This window comes from Ambystoma mexicanum, chromosome 1q, assembly GCF_040938575.1.
Source record: "Ambystoma mexicanum isolate Mex_15411 chromosome 1q, UKY_AmexF1_1, whole genome shotgun sequence".
Classification (NCBI taxonomy): Eukaryota; Metazoa; Chordata; class Amphibia; order Caudata; family Ambystomatidae; genus Ambystoma; species Ambystoma mexicanum.
In genome coordinates, this window is record NC_090922.1 from 1,126,479,606 (window position 1) to 1,126,504,589 (window position 24,984).

Below are 24,984 nucleotides of genomic sequence, written 5' to 3' on the forward strand. Positions count from 1 at the left end.
CTATAGTCCAGAAAGATGTGAAATCAGCTCAGAGCCTGGCTGATATTCAGCAAATTGGAGAGCAGTTGTTCATCCCTGTTCAGTTAAATGATGGGAAGGACTCTGTTCTCGCTCGAGTGTGTGTGAACAACGGTAAGAGCTTCATCAGCGAAGCCATGTTCCGCCAACTCCCAAAAGATCCAGCCATTCCCACCTTCAAACTGATAGACAAATGGGAAATGGACCTGGAAGCACCTAATTCCAAACATCTCCTGCCAAGCAGGTGTATGCTCAAAATCTCCATTGGCAACAAGAGCATAGTCCACAATTGTTGGGTCGTGCGAGACGTCCCTGCCGCCTTTTACTTAGGCAGTGACATTCTCAATCGCTTTGCCATTAGTTTGGACCTAATAAACTTCAAAGCTTGGTCCCGATTAGCGGATAATCCCATGGGCTTTGATGATCCAGAAAAAGCATTTAGGTCAGCTCAATTGCTACCTTATGCAGTTGAAATTCAGATCAAAGAGGAAGTCACCATCCCAGAAAGGACCCGACAATTCTGCCTGGAAGTGAAAGTTAAAAGAGGACAATATTTGCAAAACCCTGATGCTTACATACATCTAAATGCTTCTCCCCAACAGCAAGGGTTAGGGGTAAACCCAACACCATTAGTCAACATAGAACATGACACCATTCCAATAGAGGTGGATAACAGCGACTTAAAGAGTATTACTCTAGCCGCAGGCACCATTATTGGAATGGCGGTTGATGACCGACATTTTTCCATAGACTTAGGTAATGAACTGTTAGGGCCAATCCCCAAGGACTGCTTTGACAGTGACAGTGATGACAATACAACACCAGACAGGATTTTTACCCGGCATGGGGGGAACTTCCTGGTGTACACTTCTTGCCCTTATGGTAAGGAAGATGTGACTTGTGACTTCAGGAGGGATGAGGTGATTTTCCAGGTCCATGAGGGCTGCCTTTCCCATCTGAAGCCTCCAGTCCAAATCAGCACTCTGACCAGGGACTTCTCCACCCAGCTGGAGGAGGCCGCTGAAATAGCCAAACCAGAAGTCTTTCCAGGCTTCAGGCAGATGGTGGAAGAGAGAGTCAACCTAGCTGATGCCTGTGTGACTCTGGAACAAAAGCAAAAGTTGAAACAAGTTTTCTTGGATTTCCAAGATCTCTTTGCGGTAGACTCATATGACTGTGGTCGCACTGACATCCACACAACAACAATCCCCACGGACCCTGGCATGACTCCAGTGTTTGTGAAGCAATATCGCTTGCCTCTCGCATCAATGGAGTCCCTTACTGAAATAATTAAGAACCTTGAGTCCCTGGGAATAATCCGTCCCGTCCACAGCACCTTCAATAATCCGGTGCTGGGAATATTAAAGCCAAACGGCCAGTGGAGACTCTGCGCCGACCTCAGGGAGCTCAACAAACGTGTCCATACTTCCCGATGGCCTCTGCCCTACATTGACCAAGGGCTGGCCCAGATCCAGGGATCACAGGTATTCACTGCAATAGACCTGACCAATGGATACTGGACTGTGCCTGTCAGTAGGGAGGACCAATACAAGCTGGCTTTTACCTTTGGGGGCCAGCAGTACACATGGACCCGGACTCCCTTCGGATACCTCAACTCCGGCAATGAATTTAACATTTTCCTACATAAGGCCATGCCCGACCTGGGTGCGAGGGGTAACCTGGCTTATGTAGATGATGTCCTCATCAAAAGCTCAACTGTGGAGGAACACATAGCGGAGATCCGTTATGTTCTGACACAGTTGAGGGCCGCCGGAGCAAAACTTTCCTTTCAGAAAGCACAGTGGTGTAGAACCCGTGTTAATTTCTTGGGGCATGAGATTACTGCTCAGGGCCTCTGTCCCCAGGAAAAGAAAGTGGAAGCACTTCAGAAACTGAAAGACCCCACAACTCTGCGGGAACTAAGGAGCCTCCTTGGAATGACTAATTACAGCAGAAAGTTCATTGAGGGCTACGCAGAGATCACCAGACCCCTGATTCATCTCCTGAAGGGGGGGGTCAAGTGGGAATGGGGTCCAGAACAAGCCGAGGCAGTAAAACAACTCAAAAGAAGCCTCTCACAAGCGCCCTGCCTAGCTTACCCTGTCAGAAACAAGGAGTTCTTCCTGGAGACAGGGTTCTCTAATACGTGCTTGACGGCAGTATTATACCAAAAGCATGACAAGGTCAATAAAGTAATCTCCTATGCGAGCAAAACTTTATCCTCTGTGGAGGAAAAATTCAACGATTGTGAGAAGGCACTCCTGGCAACGGTGTGGGCATTGAAGAATTACCGCCCGTTTATCCAGGGGGAACACATCATAGTGGAGACTCCACACCAGCCTCTGCAATATCTCCAAAGTGACAGAATCCGGGCCGGAAATGTGAGTAATTCCCGAATTACTTCCTGGATTCTGTCAATGCAAGGCTTTCCTGTGGAGGTCCGATATGGCCAAAACAAGAAGAGTCCCCTCGCGCAAGGTCTGGCTGACTTGCATGATTGTGCCAGAGAAAACTGTCTCGAGGACGAAAGTCTAAAAATAAAGGACAACACGGAGGCATACCTTAATTCCCCACACAAAGTCTTTGAAGAAGACAAGTGTGAGGGAATGCCCACTGTGTATGTGGATGGATGCTCTTACCATGTTGACAACAACGTGGAGAAAGAACTGGTGGCTGGCGTAGGGAATGCATGGGTGAATGAGTCCCCAGAACCCTCCGCTGGATACAAAATTGGTCCCTGAAGTAGTCAGGTGGCAGAATTGATGGCTGTGCATCAGGCCATCCTCACTGTTGTCCAGCATCAACTCCACGAACTGGTCATAATCACAGATTCGGATTATGTACGGAACGGGTTCGTGGAGCACCTGGTTAATTGGAAAACCAGAGGCATGTTATGTGCTAACAACAAACCCTTGAAACATGGGAAGTTGATCCAAAATATTGATGATCTGGTCACCTCGAATGAGATGACCATCTATTGGAAAAAGATCAAGGGTCATTCCAAAGTAGAGGGACCAGACAAAACTGGAAATGACTTAGCTGATCAGCTGGCCAAAACCAGGGCCATCCAAGGGGATCTAATTGAGATTGAGTCCCTGTTGGGGGAAATCCAGGTCACTGCTATCACTAGGTCCCAGACAAATGCTCACAACGACCTTTCAATTGCCCAATGGAGTAAGGAGACTCCTGATGCTGATTTGATTACCGCTCAGAAGGGGGATCCAATAATTGGTAAATTTTACCAACACCTTGAGGACCCTGAGAACTTTCCCCTGACGGATACCGATTACATTGGGAAAGAGGACCTAAGAGTGTTGATGAAATGTCCAAAAATGTTCCGAATCCAAGACGGTTTGCTGGTAAGGAAATCCAAAGCTGGCCACGATCAGTGGGTGGTTCCTACCTCATTCAGAAGCCTGATGTTAAGTCACGCCCATGATGCGGCCACCGCCGGTCATAGGGGGTTTCACACAACATTGGAAATCTTAAGAGAGGTTGCATACTGGCCACACATGGGGCAGGACCTCGACCAATACTTGAAGGGGTGTCTTGTGCATGCACAATTTCAGCCATCATCCCTCACGCACCGTGCGCCTCTCCAAAAGAGGGGGATGACACTGCCATGGTCAGATTTACAAATCGACTTTGTAGGCCCTGTGATTCGCTCTGCTAGGGGGAATAAGTACATGTTGACTGTGACATGCTTGTTTACCAAGTGGGTGGAATGTCTCCCAGCCCCAAATTGTAAGGTAGAAACGGCAGCTGCCTTGATGATTAACCACATCTTTTCCCGTTTTGGTCTACCTCAAAGGATTGAGTCAGACAGAGGTAGCCACTTCACCAGTGAAGTAATGACAAAGATGTGAGAGATACTGGGGGTCAAGAGAAAGCTACACATTGCTTACCGGCCAGCTTCTTCTGGGGCAGTAGAGAGATATAACCGAACCATTGTGAGCATATTAAAGAAGTTTGTGGCAGATTCTGGGCCAAGTTGGGATATCGGATTACCTCTGGTCCTAATGGCCATCAGATCTACCCCTTCATCTGCAACCAAAATGTCACCATTTGAGTTGATGACTGGGCGCAAGATGGTGCTTCCTCAGCATTTGCTCTACAGGGCCCAAGAGCAGACACTGATAAATGCCTCCACAACTCATGAGTATGTGGAGAATTTAAGGAAACACCTTCAACATGCTTTTGCTTATGCTCAGCGGAATCTTGAAAGATCGGCTGATAGCATGAAGACCCATTATGACCTGAAAACTTCCAGGAAGGAATATCAGGTGGGGGACCGGGTCTATCTATACAACTTCCAAAGAAACCAGGCAAAACAGCGGAAATTTTTGCCTACGTGGAAGGGACCCTTTGAGATCATCGACAAGATCTCCCCTGTGGCCTACAAAATCCACATCCCCAAAGGTCCTTTGGCAGCGGGGGAAGACAAGTGGGTCCACATAAACCAGTTGAAATGTTGCCATCCCAGGCACACTCTGCAACAAATGGAGGAATCCACTGGAATCCTAGCGGGTACTGTCTCAGACTAATTCAGTTCCAACCATAAAACATACCACATCTAGTCTCTAAAATATTGTGATTTGCATGAAACTGTCTCTTAGTTATACTGTTTTTTTTTCAAAATAAGAATGTAATGTTTCGTTATGATGAAATGCATATGCTGCCCCACTATATCAATGGTGGTGGAAAAACGTCTATGAATAGGTATTGCCGCTCTTCCTTTGTCGTCCTAGGAGAAAGAAAACCTGGAGACGGACCAAGGAGGACGATCCGGAGACCGGGATCAGAGACGCAACGGGCCCGGGGTACCGCCCAATATTCCCATCAGGACCGGCGAGGAGAACCGATCGATCCGACCGGATGGAGGAAAAGATGCTGAACTGTGCCATCTATTGGAAGAAGATGAGGAAACATCCCAGGTCTTGCGAGTCCCATTCGTGAAATAAAATGGCCATCGCAAGAGGGGGGCTTGTGGGATGTATTTACCCATGCATCCGAGCCCTACCTCAAAACTGTGCAGTACTGACATGGAAAACATCATGATGGCCAGAGCTTCCCAGAAAATGCACAGGGAAATGCATGAAGAATAGGCTGCCACTCATTTTTGCCGATGTTATGGGCACAGAAGGACACTGCCTAAAACCACCATTGGACTACCCACACAGTAGTCTGAAACCATTGGGAGTGGCAATGCTGATTGCCAAAAGCAAACCCATAACTGTTGGGAATTCATTTTCTTAAATCCCAAAAAGGGGTGCAGTACCAGTACTCACCACTATCCAAAAGCCGGCGTTTTAAAACCACCAGATTTTGTAGAAAACTGAATAAATGAACCCAAAACATGCCAAAGAAAGACATTTTAAGAGGTGGATCCAATGTAAAGTTATATTCTGAAGTGACTTGAAGGTTTATAACAAGACTGGCTGAGCTGTGGATTTCAGCAGTTTAAGTAAATTTGGACTGAAAGACACTACAAATCTAAATGTTTAAAAGAAATGAGTGACCTACTTTGAGTGTCACATAGGTTGCAATTGTTTAAATGTCATAGTTTTAAACTTAGAATCAGCATCCTAGCTGCATATGTAAAAAAATGTCTTGACTTAAACTGGGGAACAGAAATGACATGTTGCTAAAAACTGGCTTAAAGAGATTCCAATTTTGCCTGGCAACTACCCCCATCAGGAGTGAAACTTGAGTCACAGCTGTGTTCCCAGGCCTATCTGCCTTTTGCTGGCCTCACTAAGGATATGCCATCTCTCTGATAATTGAATTAAGGGAAGCCCCCACAGAATACAGGAGCTCTGAACAAAGCCCTGTCCTGACCCAGGCAGATGGTTTATTGCAGATGTCGTAAAAGTAGCTTCCTCCTGAAGCAAAGGGGAGGGGCACTGCCTGTGAGAGCAAGCTGGCTTGGCAGAACTGGAAAAACCAGAAATTCAACCTTGTGCTGGAGGAAAACCACACCCCTTTGGGGCCAGAACATAACTCTAAAAAGATGAATAACTCATAGTACGGACTTGTGAAAATTATTTAAATGATACCATAATTCTTGTGATTTTTCTGCCCACATTTTAAGAGGGTTTTAGAACCGGTGGTATGTTCAGGGGAGTTTTAGCGGAAAAGAGGATATTACTCAAAATGTGTGCATGTGAAAAATCTGACACTTCATCAACTAATGTCCATACTCCTTGCGCACATGTGTGTAAATTTGGGGTAATGTCCGGTATTGCAAACCAGTTAAAAAGTGCAAAATATTGCCATTTCTGAATGCAAGCTCCCAGGAAGAGCAGAGTTTGAACAGGAGATACCTCCTGTGATATGTGAGGGGTGCAGATGATTTTAAAACAATATGTACCTCTGCAAATATGTATTTGGTTCAAATCTAGATTTGTGTGTAAGTTGACAGGAGGAGTGGACTTTCTGCAGGCTGTAAAATGACATCACTCTGACACAACTTAGCTCCCCCAATCAGGGGAGAAATGAAAGCTTGGCCAATGATAAGTGGAGAGGGGCTGGCTAGTGATGCTGCTCACACACACCCATTTTAAAAACACATAAAAGCAGAGAGACAGGACAGATAGGGACCTTCAAATCCATTTGCAGCTGGAAGCTCTGCCGGGAAAATCCATACTTTACCTCCATCAATCTCCAGAGAAAGCTGTGCAGAAAGACCCAGAGAAAGCAGAGCAGTATCCAAAACCAGAGAGAGCTGACCCAGGCCAATGTTAGCAGAACCAAAGAGCTGAACCGGAGTCCAGTCCAAAACCTGACCAGATCCGTGGCGAGGCATATTTTAAAAGATATTGTGAGTACCCAGCAAAACTGTGCAGAACCAATCTCTTAGTTAAGATAATATAATCCAAGCTATTTTAATCTAAGTAGAACTGCCTCCTAACTGTCACCTGTCATTTGTAAAGCTGTCACTTGTCATTTTCTAGTTGCAAGCTGCACTTGTCTTTTTTTTTAACTTTAAAATTTCAAATCTGAAAAACGACCTTTATTTAATCGCTCATATCTCCGTGACCGTTTGTGCTAGAGACTTGCAGTAACTTTCATCTGGAAGCTGAGATCCTAGGCTTTCTTATGACCCCAAAACGATAGTGATAGTCCTTGTAGTTCCTCTGTAATCGCACCAGACTCATTCGCGAATTTTGCCGCGATTTGCAAATTTCTTCACGTGTAAAAATCTGCTGCTGCTTGCCTTCCATTTGCCAGAAATTCGTTTAACCTGCTAATTATCCCTGAATCATTGCTAGTGTGAGCCTGGACTAATATTAACTAGATACCACTCACCCTGAACCTCTAGAGGGAATTAAAAGCATTTTAACATATTTTCACTCCATTGCCAGCACATATCAAAGCATTTTGCCTGTGTTTTAAACTTCTGTAGTCTAAGTTGCTGGGTGAACTGAATTACATTTGAATTGCATTTCTGAGAACTGTGTGCCTTCCTCCCATTTCCTTGCATAGCATAAAAGGGGGGGGTGAATTGTCCAAGAAAGTGATTACATTGTCTTTTGCTGAAATCCTATCAAGTTATTTTCTGTACTGCATTTCATTCCACATTGCATCCATTTGAAACCATAAAAGTATTGTTGCTATCTTATCCATTTCATGTCAACTCCTTAGTGATTATCAAGAAGTGTGCTAGTGCCAGATTCTCCGTTGTTAATCTTTATCATCTCAGATTAAGTGTGATATTCAATTATTAATTTATTATAAAGCGTGATATATATATATATATATATATTGTTTAAGTTATCAAATAAACCTTTTAACTTGCAAAACAGAACTACTTCTTGGCTCAGTGGGGTCAGGAGGATTCCAAGAGAGGGGTGTTATATAGGGGTAGTCATCCAGAACGCATGAACTGGACATAAAGATATATCAATAAGGGTTTTCATTCAGTATTCTAGACTAGGCGTTGACTTGGCTGTAGTGCTGAATTGAATCCTCTTACAGTGTGTAACAAAAAGCAGGCAGAGGTTCTTCCACCACATCACCCATATGATTGAGATGGTACACGGGGGAAATACCCTCTGGTAGGGTATATTCACTAAACTCTATGGAAGAGCAAGTCTTGCAGGTGTATTTGATGAAGGCCCTCGAGACTGGGAATTCACACTCTTCAGCTATATCTCCCTTGTTCTTGTTCCAGAATAGGAAGGGAACCTCAGGCCCTTTATAAACTACAGGGCATTGTACCAGGTGACCATAAAGAACATAAAGAACAAATATCCTCTTCCTATTATCCTATTATCTTGCTTCTGCTGTACCAGCTGAGTTCTGCGGTCATCTTTACAAAGTTGGATTTGCAGTGGGCATATATCCTAGTACATATTTTCCCTGTGGATGATTGGAAGACAGCGTTTGAGGCAAAATAGTGGCTATAGGAATGCCTGATCATGTCCTTTGGTCTTTGTAAAGTCCCCACAACGTTTTAACATTTTATGCACAACATCTTAATTTATTCCACATCGTATCTGGATCACGTCCAGCATGTCAGGCCAGTGTTGAAAAGATTACGGGAGCATTATCTGTACGCAAAACTTGAGAAGTCTTTGTTCCACACTTCTGAAGTAGACATCTTGAGTTTTATTCTAACCCCTCAAAGGGTGCAGAAGAGTCAAGCTAAGGCAAAGGCAATACTGGAAAGGCCTCTGCCAAAATCCCTGAAAGTACTACAGCCCTTTTTGGGAGCTGACAATTTTAATCAGCGGTTCATCGGTTCCTTCTCTAGCATTCTGGTTTATTTCACCCTAATTACACAAAAGGACTGCCAGTTCAGTTGGACAGGAATAGCTCAGGAGACGTTTATTTACTTATTAACATGTATTTGTAATGTGGCAATCACAGGTCCGAATGAATAATGGTGCCAACAAGATAGACAAACAGATAACACAGTCATGGAGCAAAACATTGTTGAAACTTTCAGAACAAACAGCAGAACAGCAGTTCTGAGGAAAAGGGACCCCATACACTACTCACATGTTTTACAATAGCTCATACTAGGCATTTGCTCTTCTGCATGTGCAGAGAGCATAAATCATTTGTTTTCCTTAGTCCTTCAGCGCTCTAATCTGGAATGCACCAGGCATAGTGCTAGGGGCCGCTTTGTGACAGTATTGCCCAAACATCCAGTTGTTCCACCCAGTTGCTTACTTCTCGTGCAAGTTAACAGCAGCGGAGCAGAACTACACTATGATGGAAAAGGAGTTGCTGGCGGACCAGGCTGCTTTTCTTGAATGGCGACATCATCTTCTTGGTGCCAAAACAAGATTACCATCTAGACGAATCACAAGAACATTATCGCCATAGCATCCTCTGTCTGCACCAATGCTCGACAATTCCGCTGACATTAGTCTTCTCCATGTATGACTACGTATTACCATATAGGCCTGGAAGTAGGCATGGAAGGGTGAGTGCTTCTTTTTTTGTTGTTGGATAAATACTTTTTATTGGTTTACAAAAATAAAACGGGCATACCCGTCACTCAAACATAGAGCAAGAAATGGGACTGACTTGATTGATTAGGTCAGTGGGTAGGTCAACCAAATACAAAGAACAAAATATATGTGACAAACAACGATCAGCAATCGGCCAGGCCAGGTCTCTATAGAGTGCGTGAGTACAGTCATGCATGAGCATGATTCCTGTGGAGAAGGCATGGAGTTCCACCCAGGGGGGTGGGCGGGGTCCGAACGGGCTAGTGTCAGGGTGGTTGCTGAGACCTTGCTGGTCATGTAGTGTCAGACCATTTACCCCATACTTTCAGGAATTTACCAGGGCAGCCTCTGGCAGAATATATACGTTTCTCCAAGGACGCACATCTGTCCATCTTGTTGGTTTATCTGGTTTTGGTGGGCCCTTCGGGAGCCCCCACGTGGTGGCTACAGGTCTTTTGGTAAGGCCCAGTGCTACGGCAAGGAATGTTTTTTCTCCTCTTGTGTGGACTACCTCCCCCCAGATAACCAGCAGTGACGCCTTGGGTTTGAATGGCGCTGGGCTGTTCAGGACCACATTAATTTCATGAATACATTCACGCCAGAATTTGTGTATGACATCACATTCCCACCGCATGTGATAAAAGGTACCAGGCACCCTATGACATTTAGGGCAGTCAGCATCCTCCCTCAGTCCCCATTTGGCGTGAGTAGCCCAGGAGTGATAGGCCTGTTGAAGTATTTTATATTGTATGAGCCTTAATTTGGCGTCTATGCCTATTTCGCGGGGGAACATTAGGGTCTCCACCCACTCCTTCGACTCCAGGGGGCCCACCAGTCTCTCCCACCTCACACGCAGACGGGTTAGGTCCCGCGCCCCGAATGCAGTAATCACTTGGTACAGTGTCGACGTGTGTTTTGCCTGTATCCTCGCATGTATGACGTTGACCTCAAGGGGTGAGCTTTTAGGAATATCTGAAAGAACAGGGAACTGGGCACGCAGGGCATGTGCCAGTTGTGTGTGTGTCTGTTGATGTCTCCAGGAGGAAGGTCAAACTCCTCTCATAATATAGCGAACGGCTTGAGGTGCCCGTCTTGTAAGACCTCCGTTAAGGTTAGGATTCCCCGATCCTCCCAGCCAGGAAAGCGGCCCATTGGGTCCGCATGGAGCCATTCATTTGAGACGCCAAGCTCTGAATCCTAGTAGTAAGCCCTGAGGCAGGGTATGCCCAGCCCTCCCTCCCAGACTGAGTGCTGTAGTGTGGTCAGGGTGATGCATGGTTGTTTCCCTTCCCACAGGAGCTTCCGGAGGGTGGAATCTATGTTGGAAAAGGTCGCGGAGGGAATGTGAATGGGAGCGTCCTGCAGGACATAGAGCAATCTTGGGAGGGAAAGCATTTTGAAAAGGGCTACCCTCCCCAGTAGGCCCAGGGGAAGGGATTGCTAGTAGGTGACATCTGCCTCAAGCCTGTTCACCACTGGTTGGAGGATAGGTCGAAGGAAGCCATCAGCGTTGGGGGTCACTCTGATGCCAAGGTAGACAAAGCTCTGGATGGCGACCAAGTAAGGGCAGTGCAGCGGGATCGCGTCATGCCCACCCTGGAGCGGGGAAAAGATTGTCTTCTGCCTGTTGACTTTAAGCCCACAAAACTCCTGATATTCTGTGAGGATTCTGGTGATCTCAGGGCATGAGACTTTAGGCTTGCTCGTGTAGACGAGCAGGTCATCCGCGTAGAGTGCAAACCGGTCCTCACCTCCCCAGGGCCGCACAAACCCGGACCACCTGGGGGACGCCCTGAGCTGGGTTGCAAGGGGCTAAATAGCCAGTATAAATAGGAGGAGAGAGAAGGGGCATCCCTGCCTGGTTCCACTACCTAGTGGGAAGGGTTTTGAGGAGATCACGTTCACCCGAACGACCGCTTCAGGGGCAGTATATAGTAGCTTGACCCCTCTGCTGTCTCCCCCATATGCATCGTTAGAGCGATACCAGGGTCCTGGGGACCTGCATAATCAGTGGGGAGTTGCATAGGATCTCTGAATACAGTCTTCTAACATCCTGCCTTCTGCCTTCCTGGAATAAGTTAGGAAATGGTGGGGGAGTCTGTAGGTGGTGTTCATGGTTTTAGCAACTTGTCTTCTTTCCTTTCCAGCTGGGAGAGTGCTTGGTGGTATTCCTCCCACCACTCTCTCTCATACACCCTACCTCACCAACACTCCTAACCAGCGGCGGATAACAGATTTCTCAGTGCTGAACACCACTTTCCATTCTCCTTCTGGGCTCTCAGTCCAGCTGCAAGCCTTTTGATCTACGCACACATCCACACACTCTGTGGTCTTTGCCGGCCTTTTATACCAGTGTCATCCTGGTCTTCCTTTTACCTTTTCCCCCAATCTGATTTTTGCTCCACCTTACCCTAGTGCCCAGTCAGTATCTGTCTTATTTCCCAGTGGTGGGCCATTCCCTTGCAAAGGCATTAGAACCCCTTTTGGGCTGACCCCTGTTGCTCCACTGCAAACTCAATACCCTCTGTGAGGGCCTCTTCTGGAAATTGGGTCAGTGTCTCGCTGTTTCCACACTGCAGAGGGGGCTCCTTCCTTCTCTTTGCAGATGTTCGGTTACAGGAGCCTGCTCGAACATAGATGGTTTGGTTCTGCAGCCTGCTAAGCTTGTTTGATGTGGCAATGCATTCTGGTCCTGGTAGCACTGAAATGCAGCACAAATGACTCGAGCTAGAATGGAGTGATCGACGCATTCGGTGATTGAAAGGGGTGTCTCATCACATCCATGGCATGTTCAGGGGGGATTTCAGGGAGTTGGGGCTCCCCAACCTCCCCACATATGGGGTAGGACTGGCTCTGGCATACCACAGGCTTGGAGCGGTCCCTGGTCCCCCCTGACTGGGTCAAGCCTCTGACCTGGTTACCTATGAAATAATAATAATGGGAAATATAGACGGATATCTTCATTGTGTAAAAACGAAATGGGGAAGTTTGCCAAAATAGACAGGCTCTTACTTGGAAGACATTCCACATCTATTATTAAACGCACTCCCGGTAGTACCATGCATATCAGCAGTATCAGCACTACATCCAGCAGCAGAAATATACATTTTAATTACCATAATAGTACTTTTTGGAAGCAATAGTAGTATGAGCATTAACTCTATTACCTGTAGTAGTAGAAATACTACTACAAGTAACAACACTATTACTAGTAATACCAACACTAGGACTAGCAAAAGGAATAGGACTACCAGTAATATTGACAATATTAATTCGACTTCTCTGACTATGACCAATAGCATAAGTAGCACCACTACTACTATTACTGCTGCTACTACTACTATTACTACTACAGGACCTCTAGAAGTAGTACTAGCAGTGAAAGTATCATCAGTAGTATTACTACTACCAGTGTGAGTACTGCTATTAATGCTACTACTGATGTCCTAACAAGCACTAAAAGTGTGTTTACAAATAATTATAGTACTAAGCCTGATATTCATAGTATTTTAACTACTTCTACTGGTAGTACGACTATTAGTACTGGGGCTGGCACTATCACAAATGATGGTATCCCACCAGTACTGTTTTATCTACTCATAATAGTTGTGTTAGCATTACTGCTGATAGTAGTAGTAGTATCACTGCTACTACTAGTATTTCATGTACTGTTACTATTGGTGGGACAGGATTAGAAGGTAAGTACATTGGTTGCTGTAAAGTAAAATAACATTTATAAAATAATATTTTGCCACTTTGCTTCTATAATGGATCAACATACTGCATTTCCTCTCCTCTGATGTCACTTCCTGTTTCACGGCTCGAAAGCAGCTAACAAAATTGCGGAAAACCATAGCAGGAACAATCCTAATGATTATTTCTTAAATATGATGGGGATTTTTTTGCTGGTCAATAGGGATGCTATAAAACAAGAGGGGCATAAGTGGTGCAATGTAAGGTTGTTGTTGTAAATTTCATTTGCCTGTTTTTTGCTCAAGATGGGCTTAACTGCATATGGCACAATTGCGCATGAAGTAGGGAAAATTGTGCCGCATGCCAGCTTTCACTTATGTGCGCTTCTATCTTTAAAATAGTTTTGAATGTGCAGATGATGTGTGTTCACAATGCATTTAGAATACAAAACCAAACAAAAAAAACCCAGATCATGCCAACCGGTTCAATTTACCACCATAATCTCTAATCATCTCCCTACAATTTCAAGGTCTCACTTCTGTAGCAAAATAACTCTGAAATGTACGACCATAGTAGCTGGTACACCTGATGGTTCTTTCTCCTTTCATAATGGCGTGACAGGCTGAGTAAGAATAGGTTTGGAGAGTTGCCAACACCATCCAACCATCGCCCTTCAGCTTTGACTAAAGCATTCACCACAAAGATTTTTCTTCAACTTTGAGAACACAGGATGATTCCTGGCAGGACTGACTCAGCCCTTTATCCTTCCGCCGTCTATGTATTTAGTACCCCTAAATTGCATTATAATACCTATTATTGCAGTGCTTCAAAGCTGGAGGAAACAGTCATGGAGTGCCACTTATACATGTTTTATTATAATAAGAGTCTCATTTAATGCAATCTATGAAGTGCGACCCTTGCAAAAATGCAGAAGGAGTGCTGTGCAATTAGAATAATTAATAGGAATTTGACACAGTACAACATTTTACCAGACAGTAGGATCCATAACAAGAGATGGACAGTTATAACTTCACGTCTAATGGAACAAAGTCCATTCACACAATGCACTGTAGGTGACCGAGAGATACCAGAACCAAATCGCAAAGCCCTATCTTTCTCACCAAGACTGTGCCAGAAAAGATCAATAAGACCAACACAAGGTAAACCTGCCCAACATCATTAGACCATAGTTTTAGGGACACCAAAGTGCTAGGTTGAAATGAAAATACATTCAATGAGGGATTCAACCTCAGAGGGATACAGGTTGGTCCATAAACGAGGGACCGCAGCAGAAAAACCCTGTTTCTGACTAGTTTTTTCACCCTAGGAATTTAGAGCAACAAGCCATTTCATCTGTGCATTAAATACATCTGAAGACCGAACACCGTATTTTAAATAAATAATTTGCTAAACACCTTAGATAGATATATTGATCACATTTCTCAATTAGAGGGTGAATGGCTGAGTGAGGCTGATTCGTTGGTGATGATTGCTGGAGATTTTAATATTGATTGTGGGAATGAAGGGCTTAGATTGAAGCTGTCTGCCAGACTGAGTAGGAAGAAATGGGATCATCCCGGCACTACATGGAACTTCCATATTTTGAACAACGTAATGGCCAACAATAAAACAATGGCCAGCACATGGAAGCGAGGGGAATCGCGAACTACAATTGATTATGTTGTGGTTTCCAGAGCGCTGTTATACATGTGTAGCCATTTTGCAGTGAAGGAAACAACAATGAGTGATCACAATATGCTAGTTACTCACTCATCTATGAATACAAATGAAGCGGGCACCAAAGGCCCTATAGATCTGCTGGTGAATCCTGTGGGAAACAGCATATGGAAATATAGGCATACGGGCAGGCCATTAAATGAAAAGCTGACTAATTATGTGGAGCATGTTAGCATAGAGACCCTAGTAGGTAACTGCTCAGTTGAGGTCTTTACCGAGTTTCTCCTGGATCAGGAAACTCCAAACACAATATGTTTAACAACTGGCATAAATACTCCTTTGAGAAAGACGTCTGGCTAAAAAAAAGGGGTGACTCGCAGCACTGGCTAATTCGCATACCTTGTACCCTCATGTGGCAAAACACCAAGTATCTGGGGGAAAAAAAGGTTTTCTTCTAAATTGAACGCTGACTTGGATACATCTGATTGCATTTGGGAAAGACTTCCAAAGGGAAGTGGCGAAGACCAACAAGGCCTGGTCATCTGCTTGTTCCTGTCTGGATGTTGGAACCTAAAGAGACAGTGATGCTGCAGAATTTATTATGCAAGCAGGTACGTACTTGCTGAATTTATGCCGGAGAAATTGGGGCCTGGAATCATGTATACTATGTACTAAACAGGGCGATGTTTACATTTTTCATGACAATCTCCTGAACGCCAGTGCAGTTGTCTGAGGGCTGGAGGAACAGGATCACATCTTCCAGGTCCTAGAAGTAAACAAGCGGTCTCATTTTGGAGCCGCTGGTGAGTGTTCATCGGTATATAGAGAAGTAGAGATAGACGTTATTTGTGTAGTCAAAATGGAGAGATTGGACGCCAGGAGTACATGGAGTCCACAGTGAAGTGCAAAGAGGGGAAACACACTCGGACAAAGTTACAAAGTGAAAATACGCAGCATAACCACTGCGCTCGCCTGGAAACGCGGAGTAAGATTAAGATCTATCTGGACACCTTGGTTCTTTAACATGCCCATTTCTTGAGAAGGGCGCCATTTTAGCCCTTAACTCAAATGACCATTAACTGGCCTGGTTCCCTGTATTCAATATCTCTGTTTTGGTGCAATTGCTTTCTCGGATATCGGTTTGCATTCAGTTATGAATGACCAAAAAAGCAGTCTGTCAAAAAAGTTGGAACCAAGGGACCTATCATAGCTACAGCTGTAGATCAGTAGGATCTCATTCACAAAGTTCTATGCGGTGGCTCCAAAAGATGGAACCCACTTCAGCAGAGAACTGCCATAAATGAAACAGATGATAGGAGACAGTAGCTGAACCCTGTGACACAGCTCATTTCAAATGCCTGGCTTTATAATGAAAAGCTGTAACATCACTGTGGATGGTCAAATAAAACAAACACAACCATTTCCGCACTTCCAACAGAGCCCACCTCTGAGGGCCTGTAGAGGTGAATTTCCTGTGTAAGGTGCTTAATGCTTCTGACAGGTCCACAAGGACCAGGGCTCCCACCATGGACTGTCCATGATCGTAAATCAGACAAGATGGAGCTGACAACAGCTTCTTTCCAGGGAAAAGGACTAAACCCTGCCTGAGGTTGTTCTAAAGGGCAGTGTTTTCAGCAAAGGAATTACTATTAAACCCCATTCACAACCAGCTTTGCCATGTGGTGGATGCTAGAAATACTGTATGACAAACAGTTCTCACATTTGGGGCTACACAGTGGAATTCTTGGCTCCTCTATTAAAAAAAAACAACCCTGAAGTTGAACCCTGAAGAAATTTGAAAACAATGGCATATATTTCCCTTCATGAGCTATAAACAAAATGTTTTAAGGCTGAGGTCATATTTTTACCTTGGATACAAATTCCAGCAGCTTTGCGTGGAAATCTTTCAAGTGTTTTGATTTTCAGGAAGGTCAGTAAATTCACAGTTACTGTAGTCCATTTTGCCAAATTTGAACACAAAGGAATTATTATAGTAATAACATAATGTCCACCTGGGGGATCTGGTGGTAACAGCCCAGGGCCCAAGTCATAAATGATGGGCCTGGGTGCCGTTACCACTCGATCCGGCCTGCCAATGAGAGTGTTGTTTCTATTAGCATCCCGGGTTTTAATTCCAAATAGCAATCTATTTGTTTGAATGAACAGGACGTGCTTGCGGTGTCCCAGTCATCCAAACAAATACTCACCTAAGATGGCTGCCATGGAAATGGAAGGCGGGGCTGCCTGTGGATCCCTCTGCCATTTCGATGGTGCCCGAATTGTGGAAGTGGCAGTGGTGCCACCAGCAAAGGAATAAAGTAAGTGGGGTGATGGTGAAGGAGTGGAGAAGGGAGGGTGAGGGAGCGGGTGGTAATGGGAGGTTTGGGGAAAATGGCTGGACGGGCACTCGAAGTCTGCTCAGAAAATGGGCTTAGATGGCAGGATTCAACCCACAATCCAAGTAAGCTGATTGCCTGCGCTGCCTGCTCTGGGTGCTGATATATTTTTCTACTTTTCTTACATAATATTGATGCGGCATACCAGACCACAGTATGTGTCAAGTGCAGAGTGCACTACTGAATATCCTAATATAATATAAATCTCCAAGGATGAACATCCTTATCCTTATTCTAAGATCAACCCCTCCTCTTTTAAAATGTTACAGTCTCTGGTAGTAATAACACTATCTTCAGTAATGAAAAGCAGAAAAGTGAGTTTTGGGGAAAATACTTTACAATATTAGCACAATAATGATTCCGTGTGGCTAATTTCAATTTTATGCATAGCTGCTTCTGCAAAGAATACACAGCATTGTATCTCTCAAATTGTCCTACTAGGAAAAGGTTGAACTTAGAATAAAACTTTGTTTAGGCGCTTATACAACAAGTAAATTGTGTTTCAAAGCGCCCACAAGGCAACATGGGATTAAAGAGCAATTAATACAATGGAGGATGAAGGCGGACCTATTAAGCCTTGTGAGCATTCAGAACGTGCAAGTGCAGAGCGAGGAGAGGGGATGAGGGTGTGGGCGGTAAGTGCTAGGAGTGCCCGTGCTTGTGAGTGAGCAGCAGATGTAAGTGCCCAGTGGAGGAAGTGCTAGGGAGAGGTCAGCTGCAATAAATATTTAAGTGCAAGCCTATAATGGCATAGGCCAGTGGGTGCCAAGGCAAGTGCTGGGGGCGATTACCAAAACCCAGAACACTTGACATTTGAAGGGAAGCCCTCCTTGTCCAAATCTCACTGTGACCCGGGGGATATTGGCAGTGTATTTTGATTGACACACAACTTGCTAACATGAGCATTCTCTACATAAGCATTTGCTAGAAGCAGAAGTCTGCAACCTTTGGCTGGCCAGATGTATTGCACTACAACTCCCATCAGTTGTAACCAGCATAGACAACATTGAGGGATCAGGAGAATCATAGTCCAAAACATCGGGAAAGTTGCAGGTTGCTAGAGAATCAACACATGGGTAACTATTATTCTGCTGCCATACAGTGGCACCACGTACATTGACAACTGCCACCCACTATGTTTCTGGATTCAGATAAACATTTCTTTTTATTTTTTTATTGTAGCACAGTAGGTTTTGAGCCTCATGGTACACATGGTTTTTGTAGTTGAGGGCAAGTGCTCCATCAAATATTCTACTTGAAGCATATTCAAGCCTCTTCCCTGGCCTTTATTTTATACCATATGTTTTTTGTTTCATCTATAGGGTGCCAACAAAACTCCCAATACAGGGTAAAGGCACTATATGGTGGAGTTAGTTTGTCAATGCATGCTCATCTCTACCAGCATGACTTCCTTCATAATTATTTAAGATTATCCATTTATAGGGCATCACTGTAGTCAAATATTGTGTTACCAATTTGACGTCATCATAACAAATGCCATTAGGGAAAATATGCACCTGCGTTTTTTCCAAAACAAATGTCAAATCCCGGGACAGGATTTCATAGGAAACGTTGAAGTGGCTAGTTACCTACATTATGATATCTGAGGATTCCTACAGTTATTCCCCATTTCTTCTGGTGGTGAATCCTTGATATTGGAGAAGGTACAGCCTGGCAGGAGGAATCCGCCTGGTTGTGGGTGACTAACGCTCCCATCACCACCCATCCCATGGTTATGAAGGCGGACTACTATGCGCGTTCCAGTAGGATTTCTCTGACATCTAGAACAGTTTCTGCATTCCTTCTTCTTCTACTAGAGCCTGTCCGCCAGTTCCCAAGACTGTGAAACTGTTCATTGTGTGCCTGCAGCAATGTTCTAAGCACATCGCCTTGTGTCTTTTCTAGGAAAGGGATATTTATATTCGATCTGCAGTTGGTGTGAAGTTTGCATCTGGGATACGTTTTCCTGGTTTGTTACCAGGCTTTGGTAGTGTGCCTTCACTTATCAAGAGAATAATTGTGATGGTAAAATCTGACACAAGGCGTCAGCGACCCCGCCTCACCTTAGGTTGAACTTGGGTCTGGGACAAAATGAGAAAACACCTGTTCCTTCTGGTCACCGCTTCTTCACCTGGACTAGACAAGTATGGCTTACAAAAGGGCCAACACCCTTGATGAAAAACACAAAGCGGGGAGAACCTCTAAAAGCGTGAGTAACACAGAAGACTTGCTGCTCCACCGGTACTGTTGCAGGCAGGTAATTTTAACAGGCAAATGCCAATTCTGCAGCAAGGACCAGCGTAGCTGCTGTGATAGACTGGGAGGAGACTGGTACCAAGAGCAGAGACTGCTACAGGTTTAGCCCACAATGGCCGTGGAGCCTACCCAGCTTAGCACATGTCTAGATCATGCCACTGGAGGAGAAGTCGTAGAGTAGATGGAAGAAGGCCCCTTTATGCGTAAGTCTGCAGGGAATGGGAAGCAGAGAAGCAAGTGCTGCGCAGTGCAGAGCGTGAGCACTTGCTGCTAGCTGCAGAAGAAATGGAAGATTAAGATGGAGGACCAGGATGGAAAGGGGAGTAGAGGGTAGGAAGCCGGCAATCGACTTCTCAACCCGGAAGTAGAACCTCGATTTTAGGATGGGTGCATGTGCTTGGTCCCTCGCCAACTCCATTGCCAGCAGCACAAAACGAATTATTCAGCTTGTGTCTCGACGGAATTCTGAAGCATGGTTCTGAGTGCATAGTTTATTGAGCATGGGTGGGCACAGGTCTGTTGGGCAGCAAGAACAGGCGATGCTCCATATTATTGCCTGGGTCCTCTTCTTCAGTCATGTAACTGGAAAACAATCTCTGGTTCCTGCTAACTCCAAGCGCTGCCATTTTGTTTCCATGTATTTTTTGTCTTGAATATTCTGTTACATGAGCTCAACTGAAGAAAATCTCTTTAAAGTTCCATTTCATGTATGTACGACTGCCAGACTTAACACGTTGCAGCTGCACAGATTGTATGATCTACATATCCCTTTCTCCATTCTTTAGGTCGAATATAAGGCCAGATAATGTGGACTCCAATTCCCATGAATTTAAAATGCACACTTTCACTCGTGTCACGTCCTGTAAAGTGTGTCAAATGCTTTTGAGGTAAGCACACGTACTATGCATCGGTGTTGAACTGTTCCCGCTTTGTTGCCAGTTCCCTTTGATGTGTGGTTGTTTGCCTCGTTTGTGTAAGATGAATTGTTCAGCATAAATCATCTGAAACATGACTAATGTTTAGAGGGAAGATCATTTATCATTGGGTTCATCTGTATGAAAAATACACGCCTGTGTTGTAATTTCTAAGTTATTTTCCATTAAACAATGTACTTCAAAATAATGAAAAAACAATGATTGTGTGGACCTGATGCCTTCAGACCTGCTGTTTCCAAATATATTCGTTTTGTAACAAATTGTTTTGCTAATGAATCGCATTCTGCAGTGCATTTTCATTCACAGCAAGTTTAATTTCCATGATGCACTCATTATTTAAATTAGGTTCAAACTGCACTGTTACACTTACATATTCGCTCGCCATTTTCTCCTCACCTGTAGCCCTTTTATTCCTGTTTCCCTAACCACGTGCACATATTTATGTATTGAAAAATATGCCATTAAAAACGATTTATTTACTTAAAGTCTTAAAGTCAACAATAGTCAAGCTGCACAGCCTACACGTGTAGAATAGCACCCAAGCGTTTAGTTTGTTTTTCCAGCGTGCATTTATGATATGATATGATATGGCATTTGTAATGCGCCTATACACAAGTGTTTCAAGGCGCGACGAGGCAGGGAGGTGGGAAACAAGGGGAGGACAGACAACGATCCTACTAGCCCAGGTGTCATTCAGATCGCGCAAGTGCAGGGGTAGGGGGAAGGGAGAAGTGCAAGGGGAAGGGGTGGGGGGAAGTGCAGTACAAGAAAAGGGCCGGCTGGTGGCAAGTTCGGGGTAAGTGCAGACAAGTGCTGGGAAGGGGGGGGTTGTAGGGATACAGAGACAGTCCCGCAGTGCAGGGGTTGCCAGGGAGGCAGTGCAAGTGGAGAGTGGCTGGGCCCAGGACCGAGGTCGGTGAGAGTGGCCCAGTTGCAGATTCAGTGCAGTTTCAGTGAAGAATTAGCAGGGGAGAGGGAGGGAGAAAGCAGAAGCAAAGAGGAAGGTTTTGAGGTGCTTCCGGAACCGGAGATGGTTCTCCTCAAATTTCAGGGAGGCAGGAAGGCTGTTCCAGAGAGAGGCCCCTGCCGCGGAGAGAGATCTACCACCAGCTCGTTGCTTCGAGAAGCGGCTGACCCTGAGGGAGTTGGAGACGGATGAGCGAAGGGCTCGGGAAGGAAGATATTTAGGAAGAGAGAGTTGAAGGTATTTAGGCCCCAGGCCCCAGAAGGCCTTGTGGACAATGCAGAGGGTTTTGAACTTTATCCTCGCAGCCACTGGGAGCCAGTGTAGAGATTTCAGTCCTGGAGAGATACAGTCCCTGGGCTTGAGGCTCGCAGTTCTGTCCTGGATGTGCACTGTGGGTCAGTTTGCATGAGCAATGAATGAACTACTACTGCTGTGACAGCATCAGAATTGTAGGCCCCTTTCTTCAGCTCATGGCATTCTATGTTTAGTCCTCAATTTAGAGGCCTTGTGGAATCAGCACTTTCGGTAGGCTGAGGGTGGACATCTGCTACTCAAAAGTATTATTTCAACACATAACACAGTAATCCCATACCCATCCTGATCAGTAGTATTCAACAAGTAAAACAAACGTTTCTATCTTGCAACCAAATAACCAAAAGGGTTCAGGATATGGTCAGGGGCTGACTGGGAACAAAAAGATGACCTGGAAATAATTTTCAATGTGGCCCCAAAATACACATTTTCAGAGAGTCCATCATGTTTCCACAAACGAGGCCCAGGTTGCAGAGGCCTACCAGGGAATCTCCAGAGTTCCCTATAGGCCAGTCCACCCCTGGATAGGGTAACCAAAGGTGTACCAGGACTTTCCTTTCTAGCCGGGATATCCGTCTTCCTCTCAATCTCAGTTCTGAGTAAGATCGCAGGGGTGTAAGGGCCATTGATGATTCTTTTCTCCACGAGGCAATGTCCCAGGGATCTATTCTCAGGGTTCTAGCCACCGCAATGCTTCTTTGCCCCAACCACAGTGTTGGCGAGATCTCTCTCAGGATGCTTCTCTGCTCTAATCAAAGTTTCAGGCATATAGCAGCCAGATCACTAATTTGTCCAAATGTTGCACTCAGGGTTGTAGCACCTTGCTCGTTATTGTAATCCATTCTTGGGCTATAGTGCCTTGCTTACATCTTTACCTTTGGCAGGCAAGGGGGTTGGAGTTTAGCTCACATTTCAGGTACATAGTGTTCAGTACCCGCTTTAGGTATTGAAGTCACTCAACAGGAAAATAGGGCCTCATTACGACCCTGGAGGTAACCATGCTGCTTTTTGCAGTATGGCTAACCCCATTCCGGGTACCGGGTCCGGGTTCCCTGAATGGGGAAATACCGGGCCATTCCTACCTTGGAGGGCCCGGTATTTCCCCATTCAGGGAACCCGGACCCGGTACATCCCCATTCCCATTTGAGCCCCCATAGGGTTCAATGGGAATGGGGAGGATGCAGACAACGGGCCCGTTAATGGTGGGCCTGTTGTTTTCATCCTGGTCTGTTTTACCAGGCGTCCTTAGCGAGCCCCGCAAGGAGATCTCATAATGAAGCGGTAGGGGGTTAACGGGGCCGACAGCTCTACCGGCTCCATTAAACCCCTACCGCCAGGGTCGTAAGGAGGCCCATCGTGTCCAACTGACTCTTCAGGCATGTTGTGCCCTGTCTGCTTTTTAAAGATATACTACTCAGCTCACTCTCAGTGATATGGCATGCATCTCGCTCTTTACTTGCCATCAGCCTAAGGCCCTTCTGCTTCCTTAGGCTTTGCAACATCTGAAGACTCTTAACTCATATTGGACTGGAAGCTACGTCAGGCCTCTCCTCAGGCTGCTCAGCTCCTTTTTGTCAACCAGCTGGTATAATCTCTCAGCGTTTGCTCTCTGTGCCAGTATGTGGTGGTCCTAGCTGACCACTTGGTCATTCTTTCTTCATCATGGTTCCTGGCTTACTGCTGCCCCTTACAGCATAGTCTCAGGCCTTCTATCTCCCCTCAAATATTACTCATGTTTGTGGATCTCAGAGTTTGTTCATAGCATCTGGATAGACTCTAGTGCCTGATGTATTATATTAGCCCTAGCAGTAGTGAACCAGTGGCTTTTTCTGAGGTCCCGAAAGCATGGTTATCTTTTGTCAAGCTTAAGTCCATTGGGATCCACCTCTACAACCTGCAGCTCCTTGGTGGCATCTGTGGCTTCTGCAAAGCTGACACCTTCTTGGCTGAATGTTTTGCTTCCCTATGGTGAGTGCTTGCAGATATTACATTTGGGGTGTATGATCCCCTGGTAGGGAACACTATACCACACATATGATAACCGTGCACCCAACTTCTGGTTTCTTCTGCTTCTTTCTGCAGAACCCAGTGAGAATGGAAGGCTTGTTATTATGTTCTGCAAACATACCTTGCAATCTTTGAGTTCCCACTATTGAAGGGAATATCATGGGCTTTGACAAAAGGATGGACATTGTTCTTTAAATTGTACCAGGGAACCTATGATCAGGTATGTTTTAATAGTATTCGTTTTCCCTTCCACCAATTTAATTTGATGTAGATCATTGGAATGAGTGACAGGATTGTTGACTATAAGCAAGACCTTCAGATGCTAGCTTCTTGGATTTGGGAAAAGGTTCTGGACTGGGACAGGGGACTCTGTGACTGTGACTCCCATACTGTCCCTCTTTTGGCAATACACAACTCTGGCAGCAATGCTTTTGCTAGGTCTGTTTTCCTGGGTTGGCGAGCATCTGTGGAGTCGGAATCAAGCACCAGACTATGTCACAGTGCTTTTATAAAGGTAGTACCTAGGAAAACTGTTTCATACTTGACGATGCTTGAGACCTGGAAGTGATCAAATTTAATGTAGTGTGACATGTCTGCCACATTCTTGGGATATACATATACCAAGAGTGTCGGTTTTGCAAGCATATGTTGATAGTTTAACAAAAATCAAGGTTGGAAAAACGTCTAGGGGCCTGTGGAAATTAAAACTGAATACAGGATGCCTGGTGACATGGGATCAACAAGTGAACCTTGTTTAGGCGCAACAGATAGATGATTTCAGATTAACACTAGTCTCTCCCCATAGTTACTCCACAAACCTTGTAAAAGGAAAAAATAATCTCGTTAAGGGATTCTCCTTCCTCGCTGTGTAGTCTTGGACTGCTGTTGCGCTACTGAAATGGATCAATAGTTCTAAAAGTCTATTCTTCAATAGTCACAACACAGTATCTTCTATCATTGAAACTGCCAATTGATGAATCTGTCTTTGGGTTATCCTCCTCCTGGCTTTGTATAGGAACATTTAAGCTTCTAAGTTAAAGTGTTACCCATTACAGTTTTCCAGTTCTCCATAATTCTGGTGCCGGGACTCTCCTGGCAGGTTAATGCAATGACATATGGGCCCTTAGTCTCAGGTTTAAGGAATTGCCACATCCTTCTTCTGTGATCTTCACAGGGTCTCCTCTCCTCGGTTGGCAGTCCCAGGTCTAAGAGATCTCTGCATGACCTTATAGCAGTTTCTCAGGGCTCTTTCTGCTCTTTTC

The 24,984-nt window shown here is 45.1% G+C and overlaps 1 protein-coding gene across 3 annotated transcripts in view; it reads left to right on the forward strand.

Moving 5' to 3' along the window:
- The window catches only part of VAV3 (vav guanine nucleotide exchange factor 3), a 1,781,337-nt gene that overhangs the window by 933,272 nt on the left and 823,081 nt on the right, over nucleotides 1-24,984 (forward strand). For all 3 annotated transcript variants that reach the window (XM_069641873.1, XM_069641875.1, XM_069641874.1), the window contains exon 16: nucleotides 20,287-20,388. In XM_069641873.1, coding sequence (XP_069497974.1) covers nucleotides 20,287-20,388 — 102 coding nt within the window. The remainder of the gene's footprint in view (nucleotides 1-20,286; nucleotides 20,389-24,984) is intronic.